The 22,921-nt window shown below is 35.3% G+C and overlaps 3 protein-coding genes across 3 annotated transcripts in view; 1 reads left to right on the plus strand and 2 right to left on the minus strand.

The window, feature by feature from the left end:
- LOC107465512 (uncharacterized) overlaps nucleotides 1-16,822 on the minus strand; it is a 36,528-nt gene extending 19,706 nt beyond the window's left edge. Inside the window, 16 exon segments of the mRNA XM_052254270.1 lie at nucleotides 108-235; nucleotides 325-473; nucleotides 4,177-4,240; nucleotides 4,509-4,578; nucleotides 6,700-6,752; nucleotides 6,855-6,935; nucleotides 8,053-8,154; nucleotides 8,277-8,333; nucleotides 8,443-8,497; nucleotides 10,978-11,033; nucleotides 11,217-11,337; nucleotides 11,515-11,670; nucleotides 11,872-11,945; nucleotides 15,471-15,560; nucleotides 15,850-16,035; nucleotides 16,495-16,822. Coding sequence (XP_052110230.1) covers nucleotides 108-235; nucleotides 325-473; nucleotides 4,177-4,240; nucleotides 4,509-4,578; nucleotides 6,700-6,752; nucleotides 6,855-6,935; nucleotides 8,053-8,154; nucleotides 8,277-8,333; nucleotides 8,443-8,497; nucleotides 10,978-11,033; nucleotides 11,217-11,337; nucleotides 11,515-11,670; nucleotides 11,872-11,945; nucleotides 15,471-15,560; nucleotides 15,850-16,035; nucleotides 16,495-16,599 — 1,547 coding nt within the window. The 5' untranslated portion in view covers nucleotides 16,600-16,822.
- Nucleotides 16,792-18,562, plus strand: LOC127741546 (uncharacterized). Its single transcript, XM_052254271.1, has 5 exons — nucleotides 16,792-16,832; nucleotides 17,108-17,249; nucleotides 17,331-17,402; nucleotides 17,771-17,824; nucleotides 18,440-18,562. Exons 1-5 carry the CDS (start codon nucleotides 16,792-16,794, stop codon nucleotides 18,497-18,499), a joined length of 369 nt encoding a protein of 122 aa, XP_052110231.1. The 3' UTR covers nucleotides 18,500-18,562.
- Nucleotides 18,563-20,634: 2,072 nt separating this feature from the next.
- LOC107465510 (uncharacterized) lies at nucleotides 20,635-21,926 on the minus strand. The gene is made up of 3 exons (XM_052254272.1): nucleotides 21,507-21,926; nucleotides 21,328-21,426; nucleotides 20,635-20,940 (listed from the first exon to the last, which is right to left on the minus strand). The coding sequence occupies exons 1-3, from the start codon at nucleotides 21,924-21,926 to the stop codon at nucleotides 20,635-20,637; spliced, it is 825 nt and encodes a 274-aa protein (XP_052110232.1).
- Between the last annotated feature and the right edge of the window lie 995 nt (nucleotides 21,927-22,921).

The raw sequence follows: 22,921 nt of genomic DNA on the forward strand, positions 1-22,921 counted from the left end.
GGTTGGAATCCAACAAAGTTTCATTCTGTAATAGGTTCTATTATTTAATGATGTAGGATATACAGCTTCAATTGTTATCTATACAAAATGCATGTTTGAAAACAAACCTTGATAGAATAAGGGACAATGCATCAAGTATTGTCAACCACAGTGAGTCAACCATTGAAATGCAGAGAACTGCAGTTTTACCAGTCCACTTTGCTGGTGGGTCACTGTCACATCTAGGGGACTCAAGCTGTTTACACATAGAGAAAGCAAGTTGTTAATCAACATAACATAAATGAAGTAGAAAATGGAAAAAAAAAATCAGCAGAGAGATATTACCTCCCCAACATCCATGGCTTCATCAGTTAACGTTGCAACAGTGAAGACGACCCCTAGTAGGCCTTCTACTGCTAAAGTTATGGCATGTGCTTCACTGGCAACTAAGACTGCAGCATTGGAAGCATCATTATCGAGACTCCATTCAATCCCTACAGAAAGAACATCTAGAATGTTAAGCATAAAAGAACAACTATGTATTGTAACACATTACTGCAGTTTTAATGAACTTAAACAGGTCCAAGTCATAGGACATAATAGTAGAATATAACAAACAACCAATATCGTCAAACAAATCATCCCATACATGTTATTTATTCTACAGTGTTCCCCTGGCAAATTCAAATTCCCGATATGAAACAGTAGCCAGTTGGTAGAATATAACATTATTCACATCAATTCAAATTTTAATAAAAATCCAAATAAAATCTAAAATTTAAAGCCATATAATTTTCAAGATTGTTACAGGTATAAAACCAATTTCAGACAGTGGCAAACAGAAAAATCGTTATCTTTCCCAGATAACAGATGAACTTTTATTAATGAGGACTGGATAATTGTACAATAATGCTGGACAAGACATCCTCAATACTGAAAACAAGAATCAGCAAAAGAAGCAAAGCTTTCCAACCTCTCAGCATATTTGAGGGAAAACCCTCTCTACATAAATGATATGGTTTGCACGGGCAACACCTAATCCTATCCCACAAGATGTTCTTTGCACCAAGAGAGCATTGGGCTACCAAATGGGTTTATCAAAGCAAAAATGTTCAAAGAATGAATTCGGAAATGAAAGTAAGATTTGCAAGAAAAGATATAGAGGAATAAAGAGGCCAAGATCTTTTAATTGTACAAGCCGTCAAATTGACAGAATCAAGGAGATCCCAAAGGATTACTAAATCTAGAGCGTCTCTATCATTTAGATTGCTAAATTTGGGAAGTCCCAATAGTAAATGGAGGCACCATGATATATTCTTTTTTTTTTTTTCCCTATCACTTTTTACGCTTCTCCCCTTATTAAAATAAAAATTCTTCCTTGATCAATTTCTTTTTAATAAAGAAAAAGTAAAAAGAAAAAAAGAGCTCAAAGAATTTTTTTGGCATCAAAGAGCCATGTACATAGGTATTACGCAAGCACAGAAGAATAGTATTGAATTCCTAAACATGAAAGAAGAATAAGCGCAGCACTACCTCTCGATTAAACTAACTGCTTATATTTACGGGAAAACTACAGCTTAATCCCTGAAATTTTCATGATGTAACAATCTAGTCAATCAAAAAGAATATTAGTCTCTGATTTTACCACGGTTATAACAAGTTAGTACCTTATCCATTGAAAAGCAATAGAGATGATCATCATCTGTTAGTCATATGGATCATTATATGATGACCTGGATGTGTTTACCTCCGCACAACACACCTAAACACAATGTTAAAATAATCATCTCTTTGCAGAACATTTAAATTACATATCTACAAACACATTTGTAGAAAACACTGTGTGTTGCCTGGTGCTAAACCCATTGAGAAGGTTTCTAAGCAGTTAGCAATTTATAAAGGGACCTATTTCTCTTTAGGTGGTCGCATCAATCTCATCCAGTCTTGCATCTCAAGTATTCCTATTTATTTCTTGTTGTTCCATATTCCAGTTGGAGAGGCAAACACCATTGAAAAAATTGTGAGGCACTTCCTTTTATGTGGTCCTAAAAAGAAAGAAGGCTTGGGTCTTGGCAATATTGTGTCTAAAGTACATTACTTTGGTGGCAAAATGGCTATGATGTTTTCCATTAGAATCCCAATCTCTTTGAAATCAAGTTATCAAAAGCAAATATGGTATGGACAGGAATGGGTGGGATGCTAATTCTCCTACTCGTGCTAATACACTAATTTCAAACCCTAGGTGATGGATCTCATTTCAACTTTTGGAAGGACCACTAGATAGGAGATACCTCCTTAAACCTAGCCTTTCGTTGTCTACATGATCTATCCACCTTCCATAATTCTCCTGTTAAATCCTGGATCCTCTTTCTCTTTGGACTTACATTTCTTTCTTAACCTTAATGATAGGGAATCCTCTGAACTTCTTGATTTGCTTAGGTCTCCTTGATGCCATTTCTTTGTGACACCTCTAACCTCGAGAAAAGGATATGATCTCTTCACTCCTCTGGTAGTTTGTTGTAAATCCTTCTTCTTACTCATTCCTCCAACACAACTTACTAGACAAACCCATTTGCAAGTCCAAAGCTCCCTCTAAAGTCAAATTTTTTATATCGAAAGTTATGCTTAACAAAATTAAGACCCATGACTTGTTGCAGGTTCGAAGGTCACAGAAGGGTATCTCCCCCATTGAGTGTGTTATGTGTGGAGCAAATTCATAGTCAAATTTACATTTGTTTTAGCATTGCCTCATGGCTTTTTTTTTATGGAACAAATTGTTTAGCAACTTTGCCAAATGTTGGGTGTACCTGCAACCCTGGACCAATTTCTGTTGACTACCTTTGTTCGGTTTGGTAGTAGGAAAGAGGCAAAAGTTTTGTGGCATTGTGCAGATTTTACCACTTTGTACTCTTTGGTTGGAGCATAACGCATTTACCTTCAATGACAAATCTTTCGGTAAGCAAGTTTTATGGGATAGGATTAAATGCCTAGCATCTATTTGGCGTAAAGCTCATGATTTGTATAGGAGACTTTTCACTGTTGAAATTTATTCACTTTTCATATAATCATTTTTACCTTCCTTCTTTTTACGTAGTCACTTTTGTTTATTATCTTTAGTCTTTTTTAGCATATATTTAAATCCTATAGTGCAGGAATGACACGATTAGATGCAATGCAAATGTGTATAAAATATTTCAATAACTGAAAATAACATCCAATTTTCTAATTTTATTTTTCATGAATCATGACACCATATATTTTCAACGTTATTATTATAACTAAATAATATTAAAAAATGTAAATTGTTGAAAGGAAAAATAAGTGATATATAGCTAACAAAGTCAATATATAACTAATGATCACAACTAGATAAAAAAAAAAAACTAAGAAAAAACTGTAAGAACATCATACGTTCTAATGCTATAGGAAGTTCATCACCTAATACATAATGAGCCAATTGTTTTTCTAAATAAGAAAAAGAAATGTGACCATCAAAAATATTTATGCAAAATATTAGTAAGAATGGAAGAGAAAGAGTGCGAGACATGAAATTATGTAGGAGGAGACAAAGAAGTGGTGTGAAGTAGATGTTGATTTATACAGTAAATATGAGTTGAAGTGAGCATTAAACGGGGAGAATGAATTAGGTTTTATTAATCAATTTATACATATTAAAAAGAAATAACAACAATATTAAAAGCATAGAGTAGCCTACATAGAAGTAAAGAACAAGAGGAGCTAAACGGTGAAGCTCTCCAAAACAGACATGTAATGTTGGAACCTCGACCATTGATGTGAACTAACATTCTTTATAATATAATTTTTTCTAGGAGTAGATAATTCAAAGTGGGAAATTAGTTGATTGTATAGATGCTATTCTATGTGATAGTATAAATGTAGTTATATAGATAACTGTCCTTTTCTATGTTGTTGCAAACCAAGTTTTATGGTTGACATGACAAACTTATAGAACAAAAGTTTACGTGTCACTCACTCACTACACACTCCTTTGATCTCTTTTTTGATATATTATAAATTTATAATAGATAATAGATTGTTTAAAATTATGAAAAAATCTGACCTCAATATGAAGCCGTGGCTGGTGGATAAAAAAAGGGACTAAAAGCAATTATTTAACTTTGTACGAAAGAGATAGATATCAAAGTAATTGCACAACCTAAATACGAATATCAATACCTTTGGCTTTGCTACTAAACATCCCTGCAACAGCTGCCAGGCTCTCCTCACTTGATTCTTGAACCTAGAGAATGCATCTAAAGTTTCTTCAATACATACAATTTATAATCAATGCAGAAAAAGGACAGAAAACAACCCTAGCTAACAGTCTTCACAATAGCATATGTATGATATATAAAAAGGCTGGACGAAAGTATGCAGTAGCAACAATGAGAGTAAATTCCCCCTTTTTCTGGGCACCATTGAAAGCAAAACAAAGTGAGTCATTCCTTGGTACCCTGCCATTAAATGCATGACTGAAAAATTGGATGAAACCATTGTCAAAATCATACCTGTACACTTGAAACAACTCTAGCAAGAGCTTTGACCATTCCCTCCACAACATTTGTATTTTTTGGGTGCCTATGACAACAATAGATAGCAGCAATGAATACAAAATAATCAACTTGTTTGTGCGTATGCGTGTGTGTGCACTAAAGAACTAAGTGGATAGATTTGATTTAGGTTGCCTTCTAAAAGGTGCATTTGTTTCACCTTTTGAAAAGGGTGATTTTATATTTTGATTATTTTATATTGTTGAAAATAGGTTGTTCAGAGAAGCTATTCTTTTCAGTTTATACCAAAGACTGAAATGGATACTTTTGAGAATCTATTTATTTTAAATAAACTTTCCAAATTATATGAAATGTAATTTTCTTTAGTCAAAATGGTGATTTGTTGTCAAAAATGGCTAAAAGCCTAAAACAAATGTACCCCAGAAAGGGAACCTTAAATCACCATCTGGATGATAGGAAAGCATAACTCTAGATGAAATGATGACATATTGATAGCAAGAACCTTTTCCCAGACATTAGATGCAGAATAATGTAACATAATAACTGATATTTGGATAAATAAGTACACCCCACCACATTGCATCCAACTACTATCATGATTTCTTTTAAGAGATTCTGGTTACATTATTCTAGCTTTCTAGCACGGCTGATTTTATATTTTTGACAATAACATAGACAAGTGGAGGAGAAGGTCCGCAAAGCATCTAGTTAGAAGGGTGAATCAGATGGAAATATACAAGTGGCAAAAGGTAGACGAAGACCTAAACAAACCATAAACGAGGTAATGAAAAGAAGTCAATATGTAAACAGTCTCATTGTAAACATAATATAATATATGATAGGCAGTGTTTGGTTAGTGCCCATGTCCATCAAAGACATGGACACAGTGGCACATTTCCACCGTTTGTTAAGACACGTTTTTTATGAACACTGTGGCACACAAATGCACATAATATACATGTCTTCAGCACCCCTCTTTAAAGCAAAGACATTGAGACACATTCTATAATACACGAATTTTGACACTTTCATCCTTAATTATTTTTCAAGTTGCCAATTTTATCCTCAACCTAACCCCTCTTTTCCCTCTCTCTCTGCTCCTCCCTCCTCCCTTTGCCTTCCTCTACCACTGTCCTCTCCCTCCATCACCAATCATTACACCACCACCGCCACCAACGCCCCAATGCCCTCCTCTCTTCGTCCTCCTCTTCATTCCACCCTTCCTCCCTCTGCTCTCTTTTTCATCTATTTCTACTCCTCCTTCGCAACCCTCCTCCGAAGCCGCCATCATTTTCTGCCTCACCTCCATCTTTCTTCAACTTCATCGAGTCACCTCTGTCACATCTCCATCCCACTTCATCGACATCATCTCCCTTGTGCCAACTCCTTCCCTGCCTCTGTTTTTTTGTATCAGTTTTTTTAAAAAACCAAAAGTTAATTGTTGAACCTTTTACTATGTTTTAGTTTTTTTTTTTTATTTGAATTGTTGAACTGATGATTAAATTGTTGTTGATGATATTGATTTGGAGTGAGGTTGAAAATGGTGCTGAAAATCAATGGTGGTGGTGGTTATAACTGGTGTAAAATAGACATTTGAATTAGACAATTGTGTCTTGTACATCATCACCAAACATGTTAAAAAAATTTGTGTATGTTTATGCCTATGTATATTTGTGTATGTGTTCTTGTGTCTAAAGGACACTAACCAAACACAGCAATAGGGCACAATGGCATCATTTAATCCATGTAGCCGACCTCATCTAGTGAGATAAAGCTTTGTTGTATTTTTGTTGTTTGACAATAACATGGACAACAAGGGTAAGTACTCATCCCTAAAGATACAAGCATTTGATAACCAAAGAATTGAATAAATGTGCAATGCCACATAGGCTTTACATAGTACAAATCACCAACTATGGTTTACTCCCTTTTACAAACCTCCATCAGTTTCTTAAATATATAAACATGCCGTATTAAGTCAAATCTTCGAAAGACTTCCCCATTCTATGTAAATCTAAATTGTTAAAATATCCATTAGTACTGAGTAGTACTGACAAGCAATGACCTATATTGCCAAGGTGCACACAGAACACTACAATGGGATAGAGTAGTTATAAGGCATACTGATGAATCAGTACTACCAACCATTATGGACAATATCATAAAACAAACAAAAGTATTAACTTACATATCAAAATTTTGGAAAAGAATTCGCAAGGTCCGTGCCTCAACACAAAATCCCTACAGTCCATCATTTCTAGTTTTAGATTAAAGATTAACAGATTGAATCAATAACCCATATGAAAGAAAAATGAAAAGAATAACAATGAACATATGGATTACCCTCAAAATCTCAAGAACAAGAATTCGATGCCATAGTGGCAAGTCAAGAAAGGTAACCTTCAATAACATACTGAGAAATACCTGCAAATAAAAAATAAATAAATAAATGAATAATATAGCACCATCAGATTCTGTAGAGAATGGGATGCTATCGATATATTAGGAGGTTCAAACTAAGATCACACAAATTACTCATTGTGAGGCATTAAATTCAAGTGAGGATGTAATTTCAGCCCAAAGACAAGTGCTCTAGATAGGATGCAATGTCAAAGAGTACTCAAAACCAAATTTTTGCCACTTACAACCAGAAGCTTGTTCTACTTTCAGTGCCTGACATCGGTGAAACAATAACATACAGTCCCATATTATAATGCCAACGCCTGGAGGTCTCAAGCCCCAGAAAATGCAGATCAGAACTTTTATAGACCACATGCAGTAGACTATCTTTAAAAATAGAGTTAGGACAGTGAGAAGGAAAGGCTTTCTGGAAATGAAATTATTCCAGGGCTATCATATGTATTGCCTCTTTAGTGTGTGAGGATAAATGAAAAACATAAAATAAAAATTTAAAGTGGCCGCTTATGCAATAGGTTGCTGTCCTGACCGATTAGTGGATTCAGCCTAAAACGTTCATGAAGAGCTCTCTTTAATGGAGAGTTCCAAATAGACTACAATGTCTCAAGGTAAGAGCTATTCTTTGGCCCTTTATCCCCCCAGTCCCAACCAAAATTTTGTTTCCCCTTCCACACTTAGTTCTCTTCCTCATTTAAACCCATTTTTATGAACCCTGCACCCCCTCTTCTTCTCTTTTCCCTTCTTCACCTTAAAAAATTTCAAGTAAGAAACAAGAAAGAATTTTACTGAGGTAAAGAGACAAAATTACAAAAAGTAAGGACGATAAGGAACCCATTAAAAACAAGATTGTTAAGTTACAAAAATGTTTTTTTACTTCTCCTTCACCTCTAAGTAACAAATGTTATCCTGAATTCAGTTTAAAATCTTAACATCGTAAACGGAACCCATTAAAAACAAGATTGTCAAGTTACAATTTTTTTTTAGTTCTCCTTCACCTCTAAGTAATTAATGTTATCCTAAGTTCAGTTTATCATCTTAACATCGTAGAAGGCTGTAGTGACTGTTCCAGAAGTCTACTTAACATTAAAGAATGCTTACATGGAAAAAGGAAAAGAAAACTTACCTCACATTCAGTGATGAGGGAAGAACTATAAAGCCTAATAATATGAGCAACTGAGCGCAAGACCAAACGGCGAAAAATAGGTTCACCGGCTTCTCCTTCCAGCTGTCAACAAGTTAAGGAATTATGACAAAGCAAACCCTATATTGTATGTAAAGTATAAACTCTTATGTAATAAAGAATGTTAATAGTGAAACATAGTCATCTTGTTTAAAAGCATAAATTACCTCTGCATTGGTACGAAGGGAAGTCATCAGGAGTGAACATATCTGCCTTCTTAAAGCCTGAGAAAATTTCAGAAGAAATATAGACATAAAAGAATGAAAAATATGTTTTATATGATTACATTAAAGACCTGAAAGAACGTTAAGAATTGCAATTAAACATGGACACCTGCTCATAGGGTAGTAAGATTCTGAAAACAGCAACATAATTGGACAATATGAACCTGGAAAACATTACATAAGTGTCATAATGAATATTTATTCACAATGCAGACTCGGCATTTTGGTATTGAATAAAACGGAATTCAACAATCCAAACAACACAGTTCTAAAGAACAGGGATAACCAAGTTTATAGAATATGTAAGTCAAATTCTCAATAGCTCAATAAATAATGTATGTGGAAACAAGCGGATGTATATCTATCTAAAAAAGACATTATCAGTTTCATCATAGGAATTCCATGAGTAATGAGTAATGAATTCAAGAAGCACCAATTTCATCATAGACGTTAGCATTATAAGCAAAGAAATTCAATGAGAAATGAAGAGTCATGAGGCATATATAAAAACGGAAAAACAATAAATATTCAACCGATACATTAACGTATTAACTTAAAGTAGTTTAACTTAAAAGTATTTCTTTGTTTCGATTTTACGAAGAAAAAAATTTTAAAAGTAGTGCTTTTCATTGTGAATTGTTTGTGTAATATATAATATTTGATACTTAGGGTAATTTTGATTCAGAAAGAAAAAAAGTGAAGTTAATCAACTTTCTGCCTATAATGAGATTCGCAAGTGTGCACTCAATTTGTACCAATAAAAGCATTTCACTCACCTAATCTCGATATTTGTCAATTTATAAAACAAATCACACATGCTATAAATTTACATCCCCCCAACAAAACGCGGGAAAAAGAAAACATTAAATTGAGGCTTTTAAGCTCTTGTAAGGAGGCAAAGGTAGTTTACTGGCTTTTACCTTTTATCATTTCATGCCATGTTCTGGTATCTTTATTTTGCAAGAAATGCTATAATATGCAGTGATTTTTTTTTTTTTTCTGTTTTTCAATTGTTGACCTTATTTAGGGAAAAATTACTTATTTGTCATGCCTTTGCTTGCTCATGATCTGATCAATGGTGTTTCTTTATCTAACTCTCATATGGATTGTGATGCTTTATTGCATGATTTAACCACATAAAGATTTAGTTGTTAAATTTCGTATTTCTGACTAAAAATGCCTCACACTTCTTTTGTGCTCTTTTCTTCTATTTTAATAAACTTGCTTTTCTGTAAAATTCAACTCACCTGTTACCTCCTCTTCTCTTCCCTTCCCTATGAGTGATGGTTCTCACAATAAATTTTCAGAAAATATTTGGGTTGGTAATGCCTCACTCACCTATCTTACATACTACAACTCTGTGTCACTTATTATCTCTGGATGACATTTGAAGTTTTTCACTTCCATTTTGTTCAAAATTTGCATGATAAAGTGGCTAATGAGCTAGAGTTCTTACTTTATTTAATCATCTTCAACTATGCAAGGACCTAAACACTAAGATTCAGACTCATGACTCCTTTAGTATTTTAATAGTAAATCTTCTTTTCAATTCTTAACCTTGCCTATCATTGAAAATTTTACGTTGAACAAACTTATTTGGAATCTAAATTTCCCTCCATTCATTAAGGTTTTGTTTGGATTGCAATTCTTAATTTGATTAGACCCCATGTTCTGTCCCCTAACAATGGGTGGTTTGGATTCAAATTAGGGGCTTTTTTCTCATAGTACACAGGATCTCTGTGGATTAGGATTTTGGTATTTTGATAGAATCATGGGTTTTCCCTATAGACCTAAATCAGTTTCTTCTCACTAAATTTAGAGGTTTTGGCTCATATAAAAATGCAAAGATTCTATGGCACTCCATGGTTTTTGTAGTTCTGCCGGATATGGTTCAAAAGGAATGCCAGGATCTTTAATGATTCCTTTTCGACTATTGAATTCATTTAATATAGCAGTAATTTCTGGCTTCCCTTGGTGCTCAAAACATGGTCTACTTAAAGGATTCCTTTAGCTGATATTCAAAGGGATTGGCATGCAACGTTACCTAGCTAAGCTTTTTATACTGTAGCTATATCTTATGTATGAATTATTTTCTTTTGTAAATTATGTTGTAATGAGGTTTCTCTTGCTACCAAAAAAGAATTATTTAACCATTGCCATCTGTTTATTCTCAATTTATTCATTCATCCTAAATTTCCAAAGTTGGTGCATTATCAACCAACCTATACTCCATACAAGCACAACATATGAATAAAATCAGAATTAATTAAAAAGAATGATTAGATCAATGAGGAAAATAAAATATTTATAAATTACAGGATGAACTTATGTGCTACAACTAATTATTTTCATGTTACAATTTATCTTGTTTCCAGCTTTTGCTTTACTGACTTGAAAACATGAGCACTTCAATTGTATCACAATATACAAGAAAGATAAAATAGAATAAATAAAGATGCACCAAATTAGTAATCAGTTATTTTCCAACATTTTCCTTATGTAAAAAAATTTTAAAATTGATCAATGTTCACTTAAATTTAAGAGAGTGAATGAAAAGATAGCCAAATCCAGGTATCTCAATCAATATCTCATTGCAAAGAAGAAGTTGAACCACATAAAACAGAAGTTGCAAAAGATTTCGTACTCTATAATATCAAGTGCAAATGTCCTTGGAAGAATGTTAACGCGTAACCACGCTGCCTGATAAACAGAAGAGAGATTGATTTCATTTAGTAAAAAAATGTCATCAACTAATATTAGGATAAAAATGCATTACATATATAAAAACTATAATCTAAAAGGATTCCTAGATTTTCATAAAATAAAATTTCTAGAAGGTGGATCTATTATTACAGAGAAAACAGAGGTTCTATAAGCACATACAGATCCACCTGCGGCAAGAGACGTCAGGTCTTCTAGCAAGCGCAGACCAAGTCTTCCAGTTTCAGTTAAGGTCCCCCTCATTGATGGCGGCCCTCCAGATATTGATTCACAGTCTAATGAGCTGCACAGTGTAGTGAACATGGTATAACACTATAAGTTCAAATCTTGAGAGTAAAGTAATCAACTTGAGACAAACCAACAACCAAGTCTTAAATCAAAGTTGCACTTGCACACCCATATTCATCTGGGAAAATTAAAACAATGGTCTGGAATTATATTAGCACAGGGTGCAACATACTCGGATAGATTGATGCTACGGTTAACATCACCGGTAACTGAACTTGTCCTAGATAGCTGACCTCCAAAACCAAATTTGCCAGCAGGAAGCGACTCTGCCAAAACTACTCGATCAAAAATCAAGGCCACCGCTTGCCTAAAGGTAGCGGCCGCAGTACTGCAAAAATATAACATAAGCACTCATGAGGAACTGATAAAAAAAAATATATTAATATGAACAAAAAGTAGTCAGGGAGAAAAACTTCCTGAATTTTCAACATTATTAGATACCAAAGCACTTATGTGCTCTCTGCAACAATTTAAGCTTTTGAGAGAAAAGATTCATGACAAAATAATAAGAAAAGTAGTTTGTACTTACTTTCGCACACTATCAGAAGATCGAGTGTTTTCAAGAAGCCTGAGACAGATACCAAGAGCTTGGGACATGGTATCCTGAAAATAATTTAAGTATAATATATTTAATAGCTTAGTTTACAAATTTGTTCCCAAACAATAACAATACCAATAATTGAAGGCTTTAAAAATATGTTTTCAATCATTTAAATAAAGGTAATTTCTATTTTATTCTCTAAAAAGGTTTAGCGGAGATTAATATTGACCCCACTGATCTCTTAGACAGAGTATCTCTAGCTGAATGTCATAATATGGAATGGCCCCGGTTTATCTAGGTGTTCCTTTAGGTGGGAATCTGTTAAGTATCTAAGGAAAGTGGGAAACCACACCTTGAAAGCTAGCTAAAGATGGGGGAAGAACCACTCTCCTTATATACAACATCAAGCATCCCATACTACCCGATGTCGGACTTTAAGCACCCCATAATACCCAAGTCCCTAACCATACACCGCCCCTGGAGAGCCGACATCCACGGCAGCTTCACTCTATCGACACTAACCCAGCGGCAGCCACTTTGCTACCGGCTATCCGTATTTAGTATTCACCTTAAACCAGCAAATAGGTAGCCCTTTCCATGGTGCCGACAACCAAGGCTCTGATACCATTGTTACTTATCTAAGGAAAGTGGGAAACCACATCTTAAAAGCTAGCTAAAGAAGGGAGAAGAACCACTCTCCTTATATACAACATCAAGCATCCCATATCACTCTATCACACTAACCCAGCGGCAGCCAGTTTGCTACCGGCTATCAGTATTTAGTACTCACCTTAATCCAGCAAATAGGTAGCCCTTTCCATGGTGCCGACAACCAAGGCTCTGGTACAACATCAAGAACCACTCTCCTTATATACAACATCAAGCATCCCATACTACCCGATGTCGGACTTTAAGCACCCCATAATACCCAAGTCCCTAACCATACACCGCCCCTGGAGAGCCGACATCCACGGCAGCTTCACTCTATCGACACTAACCCAGCGGCAGCCACTTTGCTACCGGCTATCAGTATTTAGTATTCACCTTAAACCAGCAAATAGGTAGCCCTTTCCATGGTGCCGACAACCAAGGCTCTGATACCATTGTTACTTATCTAAGGAAAGTGGGAAACCACATCTTAAAAGCTAGCTAAAGAAGGGGGAAGAACCACTCTCCTTATATACAACATCAAGCATCCCATATCACTCTATCACACTAACCCAGCGGCAGCCAGTTTGCTACCGGCTATCAGTATTTAGTACTCACCTTAATCCAGCAAATAGGTAGCCCTTTCCATGGTGCCGACAACCAAGGCTCTGGTACCATTGTTACATATCTAAGGAAAGCGGGAAACCACATCTTAAAAGCTAGCTAAAGAAGGGGGAAGAACCACTCTCCTTATATACAACATCAAGCATCCCATATCACTCTATCACACTAACCCAGCGGCAGCCAGTTTGCTACCGGCTATCAGTATTTAGTACTCACCTTAATCCAGCAAATAGGTAGCCCTTTCCATGGTGCCGACAACCAAGGCTCTGGTACCATTGTTACTTATCTAAGGAAAGTGGGAAATCACATCTTAAAAGCTAGCTGATAAGGGGGAAGAACCACTTTCCGTATATACAACATCAAGCATCCCATACTACCCAATGTGGGACTTTGAGCACCCCATAATACCCAAGTCCCTAACAGAATCCCACTTCAACATTTTTCGAGATCTTGTTGGGAAGAAGATTTCCAAGTGTTTTCAAGTTTGGAACGGAGCATTTTTTTTCCCCAGGAGAAAGGATCACTCTTATTCAACCTCGCTTATCAAGTATCCCTCTTTATTTCCTATCTTTGTTTCACATACCAAAGGGAGTGGACTGTGGGTAAAACCATTGAGAAAATAATGAGGGATTTCCTTTGTTCTGGTGATTTCGACTCAACACGGGATCATTTGGTGAGTCGGGAGACTTGTTGTCTAGCCAAAAACAAGGAGGATTGAGTCTTGGTAATCTGATATCAAAAAACATTAGTTTCGCAACAAAATGGCTATGGTGCTTTCCCTTAGAACCACATTCTCTTTGGCATAAGGTTATTAAAAGCAAGTATTGCTTGAACGGAAATGGATGGGATGCAAATCTTGCTTCACGTGCTACTCACTCTACCCCATGGAAATTTATTCCTAGTGGTTATGCTACTTTCATACTGTAACAACTGGTACCGGAGAAAAGGAAATTCTCACAAACAGAAACAGTATAGAAGGAAAAGGAAATGAATCAAGATGATTACACTCCTACTGTAGTATTATTAAATAGGAAAATGCAGAAACTCACAAGGAACAGTACGATAGTGATGGCTGAGGTTTGGAAGCCAGCCTCCCTCCTAGCCCTGTTCTATTCTCTCACTCTAATTCCTACCTCCTCTCCCCCCACTGTTACTACTAATACCCCTCTTCTACTCCCTTACCCAATTCAGTTAGCAATTACACTTGCTTCCTGACCCTCCCTCATGCTTCCCTCACTAACTGTGCCAGGTGGCAGGATAGTTACAAAACCCACCCTAGCCCATAGTTCACTCAATTTCAGTTAGGTCCCTAATTTCTAATTAGTTTGGTACATAACAGTTTTACTTTTAGTTGGGAGGATGTCTAATTCTCCACTTCTCTGTAATCAATGCCAAAAACAATTTAGCACATCGCATTTGCTAAATTATATATATATATATATAGTTTTCTAGCACAATATAGCATAATTAATCCATGTACTCAACCCCAGGTAAGTGAAATAACAATAAAGTTTTGTCATTGTGGTTGTTCAAATATATTTCTGATTTTATATTTATTTATGGGTTTAAATTTGTATTTCGTAAAAGAACTTTATTTAGATGAAGAGAAGTATGACATAACATAAGAAATCAACAGAATTTCTTTACAAAATAAAAAAATAACAAGGAATAAATAAACAAAATCAATGAAGTAGAGCTTTCCCACCTTGCAACATATCAAAGAGGGAAATTTCTCTAAAAGGATCATGTGCAATATATAGAATAGAGCCAAACACCTAATCTTATCCTACTATAATGGTACAACACTCCACAAAAAGGGAGCCATATGCTGACATGTATTACTAAAATATCTGCTAAAAGCCAAAAATTTCTACTTATAGTTGAATATCTTAACATCTTAATTACTTAATAATGTACCAATTTGTTGTTGTTGATGATAAAAGTTTTATATTAGCATTACAATTTAAATATGTAATACTGATTTTAGGGTAATAGATAGTAAATATTGTCCTATTCAATTATCTAATGTAACACAACTAAACACCTTAAACTGATCCATAACATGATTTTCTTACTAACATGCATAAGGTTCAATCCCTATAGTAAGGAAATCATCCTTCCTCTCTGAAAGTGTCAACAGTATGACACAGTCCATTTCGCATCATGGTCATTATCTAGATCTATTAGTACCATTAGTATTATCAATCTAGATCGGTACATTAAATTTGAGGGTACAGTCATCGTACCAGCCAACTTCCACCTATAATATAGTTAATAAATGGTAAACACTTATAGTTGATGTGGCTTAAGCTTACCTCATTTTCAGGATGTAAACGTGACTGAAATATTATTGATATTGTTTGAAGGGTCTTGAGCTGAACTCCCTCATCTGCCATCTCAGCATGCTGCAGGAGCCAGGGAACAAAGGAAATAAAGAGAAAGATTAGCAACTTATCAATGCTTTATTTAGCCTTATCACTAGAATGTAACACAACCATCATGCTACAGCTCTTGCACAGACCCAAATTATTTCATTCCATTCATTTCAAAGTAATAAGATGCAGAAGTCGCTATAATCAAATATAAACCTAGGCCACAAAATAAACATTATGGCACAACCAATATGGCCGGAAAAATTAAGATCCCAGTGAAGTCTTCTACCATTATATGATAAAACTAGTTATGAGAACTTACATTTTTCAGTGTAGCTAAAATCTCTCTCAGAGCTGATGGCAAAACAGCATCATGAGATATCAGTTTCTGCAGACAAGAAAGTCCAATAACACTAAGCTTCACTGTTCGGACTTCACATGCCATCAAAAATATCCGTAATATGTCCTCATTATGCGCAATCTCACTAGGACTTGACAATGAACGAAGCTGCAAGTAATAACAAGAAAATGTAAACATTTTATAACTGCCATCATTCTAGCCGGCATCAAATAGCAGCTACCTGGCATCACACTTCAACACCTAACAGAAGAAACAAAGTGTGTTCCGAAAGAATCTGAAACATCATTCCAAATTTCTCTAAAAGAAAATCATACAATCCTAATTTTCTGATAAATACTCTAAATTAAGGCACAAACTTCGATTATCAACACAATCAAACTGCATTAGCACAATCGCAACGATCTTCAAGCCAGGAAGTGGAAATCGAAACTCACAACACTTCTACTTCCTACAATCACCACAAGCACTGCTACAAAACCTTCCAACTTGAACTAGAAAATTTAAAAGCGGGGAAAAATGCGGCAGAATCTCGCACGTTGCAGAAAAAATGCAATTCAGAATGCAAATGAGCATTAGATTGAAAAATATAGAGCATGGAAGAGTGACCTTGAGGATTGCGTGTTCGGCGCCGTCTTTAACAGCCGGATAGCGACGGCGGGCTTCAGCGGAGAGGGCGCGAAGGTCGGATTCCAAGACCGCCATGAAAGCCATCTCGGAAGCTCTCGCTTCCGCAAAAGTGTGAGGAGTCGGAAACGGTGATCGTTAAACTGTGAAGCTCAACAGAGAGAAACAAAGAGGGAGAGGGATGAGAGGAAGCGGCAGCTCTCGTAGATCTTGAGCCTGAGAGGCTCAGACTCGGAGAGACACGGTCATAGATCCGGTGTGAGTCGCACGTGCTCCGTCATGGGGGAGGATGGGCCTTTGGGCTTGGAAATGGGGCCGTCGTATAAGCCAGCCCCTATTTATGTATGATGTCACTTAGGCTGCGTTTGGTTTGTGTATGTATTAAGACATAGACATTAAGACATAGACACTTGAGACATAGACATAAAATATTTGTATTTGTGTATGGTGTTTGGATATAATAGACATGACATTAAAAGAGTGTCTAATATTGTGTTTGTTTTAAAGAACAAGACACTACATAATTAGTAAAAGACTATTTTCTCCCTATAATTTAAAATAAGAATCTAATAATTAAAAAAAAACCTACTTACAGAAACTTGCAAATTGCTTCGAGGGTTTCTTCCCCCTCACCCCTGCCCCCAAATATCTCTCTTCTAGCCTCCTCGTCTTTGCTGTTTGGTGGATATTTTCTGGGCGCATCTTTGTGTGGTTCTTCTTCTTCGAGGCGAATCTATGTGTGATTCTTCTTCTTCTTCTTCTTCTTCTTAATTGTTGAGTCATTATTTGCAGGTTCATTTAGCCAGTGTTGTTCACAGGGTATTGCTCATCGATGGAGAGCGCGTGTGCTGATATCGGATTTTATTCATTACCGTCGAAATACTCCAGAGGTGCCACTCTCTTTCTCTGTATTCCTATCAATGTTTCTTTCTTATTTTCTACAGAGCATCTGATGCGTTTTTGGTGTCGTGAAAGTGAATTAGTGACAAAATTAATAATATCTCATTGCTTCTAAAATTGTAATGGATATAAAATTATCCTGATAAGGGTTGAAAATTTGAAATGCTATTGCATCTTGTATGACTCATTTAGAGTGGAGACCACAAAACATAAAAAAAATTTTCTACAATTAGCTGAAGTTCATTACAAAAAATGTTTAAAATTAATTAACCTCACTACGCATAGGACTTGTTTAAGCATATAACTCTTATTTTATATATACGTGAGTGTGACTGTTGCCATTACCCCATTCTTGAAGATTGATATAGTCCCAGAAGCATTTGAAGGAACCATTAACCGAGAATCTGGTAAGGTAACCAATTTAATTTCATATGAGATTACAATCTTTGAACTCTAGATTTTTATATTTATGGCATAGTGATTCTTACATCAATAGTGGGAATTGAGTTTAAATTCTTACAATCATGTTTGTAACAAGCTAGGTTGATTTTGAATTCAAGGCCAAGTTCTTATTTTCTGTTGGGAGTATCTGCAAGGCTCCACCACTAATGGTGATGACATCCTTGAGATATGAAGAATCAATGGATGACATGAAAAGTGGAAGAGGGAAGAGAATGGATGAAGAGGGAAATTGCAGACCCGTTGGTGTGGCAAAAGTTGATTTAATTGATGATTTTCTCATGAATTTTTTCTTTGCCCTTCCAATTGAGTGCCTTGCTGATTTCAATGCTGTGATCTCAATTTCTGCCTCATGTTAAAGAAGAGATCATCATCACAGTTTGGACATTGTTAAATCGTATTTTAATTCATTTCGTAATCCAAGTTGGAAATATTGAGTAAAGGCTTAAAGAAATTGCTTTATCTTTATAAAGTACTAAAGAGGAGTGAATTTTATCTTTTTCTTTTGTTATTGGATTCTTTAGTCGTGAACTGTTCAATTTATTGTATTACATCTATCCCATTTCAGATAAGCATGACACCAAGAGTGCATAAGGAGCAAACAAAGAAGGAAAATCTCAAGGAATAAAACTACAAGAGGAGAAGACAAAGTGCTAGTCTAGAATGATGGCTGTTGGGAATGTTAATAGACTTTGAAAGTTGTATTTTTTCTTTGTGATATTTGGCTTTGTATCTGTACAATAAATCATGACAAACAACAGCATAACAGTAAACTTGGTTTAGCTTTAGCAAATACATAATTGATTGCTGGGTCCTTCTTTTGTAATGAAATTATATGAATTGAAAATTCAATGAAAAGTTGTTTCTTTGATGTTTACCTTGGTTTGTACTATTTCTTTATTTTGCTAATAGTAATTTAAGTTATATCTTGTATGATTTGCACAAATATATAAGTGCAGAAGTTAAGAATTCAGGTTATAAACATCAACACAGGATTAAGAAAACACAAGTTCTAAACAATACTTGATTCCAAATCTGCAAAATTCAATAGAATTTTGTAGTTTTGCAGAAATTTAAGTGCACATTTGCACAAACTCACCTAATAAATAAGTTAAGTGCAGCCTCCTAATATACATAATGCAGAATTCAATATCCTTTAGTAAGACTGCACAATTTTAAGTGCAAATTGCACAATACGATTAACATTTGCCTGATGGATAACATAGTTGCATAATAGCAGAAAATCAACACAGAATATTGGACAATATGAATAAAATTCTATTCACGCATAAAGGAGTTGCAAAGTAGTTAGTGTACGTCACTTGATTAGCATAAGAAAAAATAACATAATGCAGAAAAGTTTGATAAGTTTTAGCAAAAGACACCATAATAAGTTAACTACTAAGACCACCATTTACACCCAACAATAGCTAAAAATTTTCCATGATATCTCGTGCGAATGCCGCCTTTTCTTCGTCCAAACTCCAAAAGGTTGCCTTCAATTCTGGATTCTGCACAAATTTCTTTGCAATTTGCACGATCTCCATTGTGTTAAAACCAAGACTCTTTAGCGTTCGGCCAAGATTCACTTGCTCATTAACACCAGACATTGCATTGGCTAGTACCTGCACATGCTTTCCTTGATCTTCAACCGCAGCTTTGAAAGTTTCAGCTAAGTTTGATAGGACTGCAGCATCATTGCTTTTTCTAGTTGCAGTGTGACGTCCCTGAATCTTCTCACTTGACGAAGCAAATGAGGTTGAAAAAGTATTGGGTAGTTCGCTCTCGCCAGCTGCTAAGTCCTCCATGTCAACATCGTCTCCGCCTAAACCCAACCCACCAGCTGTGGCCGCAGCAAATGTAGAGCCCGGTGTGACATCTTCTTCAGCATCTTTTCCACTACATGCATCAAGACCAGTAGCTCTATCCTTGCCAAAAATACTCCCAAGACGTTCAAACAAAGGAAATGGCTTGCCTGGAGTGTAGAGTGTAACATTGCGACCCTGTACAACATAAAACAAAGTATACAATTACATGAGAATTAAAAAGTACTTGTAAGAAGCATGATTAAATGCGTAAAATTAGTATCACACCTTTCCCCACGCTTCCAATACTTGTTTACTATCCACTTCAACACACATCTTTTCAGAATTCCACCCAAAACCACTACAACCTAACATCTCAGCCACAAACATATCTTTTTATTTCAGGCGCTTGTGTTTGTTTCTGATGTGCTTCACAGTGAGACCACATCCAGGAAACTTCTCATTCATCTTGTCCGCCAGTTTTTGAAATGCCCCTGGCTTAAATTGACCGGCATCTGCCCTCTTGCCCTCAACAACCAATTCCTCCATGAACACCACGAATTGTTCAGTTTCTTGTTCAGTCCATTGGCGAGGTGTGGAGGCCATTTGCTGCTAGATAATATTTTTGCATAATAACAAATAAAGTAAACCATGGCAGCATAAGTACTATCAAAATTAGAGTTCAATGGTATTAGAATTATCTTTAGAATTACTTACAGCAATATGAAACCTACTACCAAAGATAGTGTAGAAAAGTACTACCAGCAAATTATAATTGAAGTACAATTAAAAATATCAGTAGCACAATGTTAACATACTTTAAAGATTTCAATACTAGTCTAGAATTTTGACATCTCTTGAACAATTAAAACAAAGCCTTGAAAAAATGAATTCAAATAACAATAATTTATCGTCTAGTACAAATGAAAAAATGACAAAACTAGGAAAGATAAAAACTCTATGCGCCATGTTCTCCTCTCCATATTTCCCACATCTCGGTTGCTAGGTCCTCACGCCATTGAGTCCACTCATGGCTACTTTCCACAGCATCAATTGTGTCAGCTTCATCAACTATAGTATCATCTCCTACGGGTATGTGTTCTTGCAAAAGAGTTGCATCTTCTTCGGGATCAACATCCATGTTCATACGAATAAAATTTTGTAACAAACAACAAGCAATAATAATGTGGCTTTGAACCCTAATAGGATAGAACGAGGGACTTCGTAGAATTGCCCATCTTTTCTTAAGCAACCCAAAGCACCGCTCAATTACATTTCTAGCCGAAGAATGCTTCTTATTAAATAACTCTAGACGATTTTGTGGTGCTCGATGACCTTGAACCCACTCATTCACATGATAACGAACATTTCTATAAGGAGATAAAAATTCTCTCCCATTGGTATAGCCAGCATCCACTAAGTAATAACACCATAAAATGGAAGGATGGAAAAATATAAGAAATAATCTTTAATTCTCATAAACAATAGTTATTATTCTTTTGAAAAAGATTTATTTAGACATACCAATAGGTATTTTCAAGCCATTACGTCGAGTAATAGCATCCCTAAATACCCTTGAATCAGATGCCGATCCTTCCCAACCACTAAGGACATAGACGAAATTCATGTTCCGATTGCAAACTCCTAAGACATTGGTGGATATTCTAGATTTCCTCGTCCGATATCTAGATTTATCACTCTTCGGGACTGTAACATCTATATAAGTTCCATCTAATGCTCCTAGACAACCCTATCAAATGTAAAAAAAATTAGTTATTACACGCAAAGTAAACTTGACTAATAAAAATTGGAGATACATACACGACCTACCTTGAACCATTTCCATCTGGGATCTACACAATCTTCCGGTACAGGGTCTGCCTTTGCAAATAAGATACTTTGGACACGCAAAACTGAACACAATACCTTGTGAAAATACCTACTAATAGTTTCACCAGACCTATAGAACCTGACTTGTACGCTGCGATTTTTGGTATGGTGAGCTAATATGATTAAGAAAGTAGCTACTTGCTCGCCTATGCCAACATGACCATCTTCGTCTAATCCACCTTGAATTTGTAGCAATTCACATAAAGTTGCAAATGCATTCAAACTCATTCTTAACTCCCATATGCAATTTCTATCTCCACCCTCCCCAATGATATTATCTAATGCATCTCGCCTTAATGGCAGTGTGTTCACTCTTCGACCAATCGAAGAATGACCGCGCCTTCTATTCCTAATATACATATATAAAGTGACTAAGAAAAGCAGCATTAACGTGTCAAATTGAATTCTCATAATCCAGTAATATCCAACACATATCTTAATTTGTTCAGAACGATCCATCATCACTTCCTAAGAAACAATAACAATTAAATACATAAATGAAGAACTCTAACAATTTGTACAAATAGAAAAAACACTCAATTAAACTAAAAATAGGAAAAACACCCATTACATAAGTATATACTCACATAATCAAGTTCAAAGCATACTAATAGATTTCAAACTTAAGTAACCAACCAACTAGCTTAGATGCTATGAACAAAATAGGAAAGATATGATTGAAATCTATACATATCAATAAAAATGTCAGCTGAAAAATAATTAAGAGTTTTAATATGTAATTTTTTATTAATTAAATTAAAGAAAATAATGCTTTGAGACATGTGATTGATAACTTTCTAGGAAAAAAATAACTCTAACTACTATCACAATGAAATAACATCCAGACTTATAAATTAACATGTCAAAAAGGAGAAGATTTGCAGCAGTGATACATATGAGATGATGCAGAACAAAAAAGATATTTCATGGAGTTAACGCCAATTTTTTTTTACACTATAATATTTACACATAAAAATTATTTAAATTTTGAGTTTGTGATTCAAGCATTTAACAGCAATGCACCCGCAAAAAAAAAATAAAAAATTTCCTACCAATCAATACTTCAATAACTAAGAAGGAATGGAATTTGGCCCACATGCAAAGTGAAAAAAAGGGTTTAACATGATAAACAGTACTATCCACCTGAGGATGACAAATAATTGAACTTTTACCAATTAAGAAACAATAATTAAAAACTCAACCAACTCCCACTCTTCTAACCCAATTAATCAATTCAAATTCCTATATTCAACACATCAGAATCAGATTCCACTCCACCCAAAATAACAAATAAAAAAATCTACACAACAGTTGAAGTTAGAAAATCATAAAAATGCAAGCAAACTTTGCAAATC

The sequence above is a fragment of the Arachis duranensis genome, chromosome 9, assembly GCF_000817695.3.
Source record: "Arachis duranensis cultivar V14167 chromosome 9, aradu.V14167.gnm2.J7QH, whole genome shotgun sequence".
Lineage (NCBI taxonomy): Eukaryota > Viridiplantae > Streptophyta > Magnoliopsida > Fabales > Fabaceae > Arachis > Arachis duranensis.

What these genes read in the sequence shown, in the direction of transcription:
- LOC127741546 (XM_052254271.1), top strand. Translation starts at nt 16,792, where the DNA reads ATGGGGGAGGATGGGCCTTTGGGCTTGGAAATGGGGCCGTC. An exon ending in GGCTTGGAAATGGGGCCGTC is followed by an intron (nt 16,833 to 17,107) that starts GTATAAGCCAGC and finishes ACCTACTTACAG; the next exon opens with AAACTTGCAAATTGCTTCGA. An exon ending in TTAACCGAGAATCTGGTAAG is followed by an intron (nt 17,825 to 18,439) that starts GTAACCAATTTA and finishes ATCCCATTTCAG; the next exon opens with ATAAGCATGACACCAAGAGT.
- LOC107465510 (XM_052254272.1), bottom strand. Translation starts at nt 21,926, where the DNA reads ATGTATATTAGGAATAGAAGGCGCGGTCATTCTTCGATTGGTCGAAGA. An exon ending in CCAGATGGAAATGGTTCAAG is followed by an intron (nt 21,427 to 21,506) that starts GTAGGTCGTGTA and finishes TACATTTGATAG; the next exon opens with GGTTGTCTAGGAGCATTAGA. An exon ending in AATCTAGAATATCCACCAAT is followed by an intron (nt 20,941 to 21,327) that starts GTCTTAGGAGTT and finishes AATGTAATTGAG; the next exon opens with CGGTGCTTTGGGTTGCTTAA.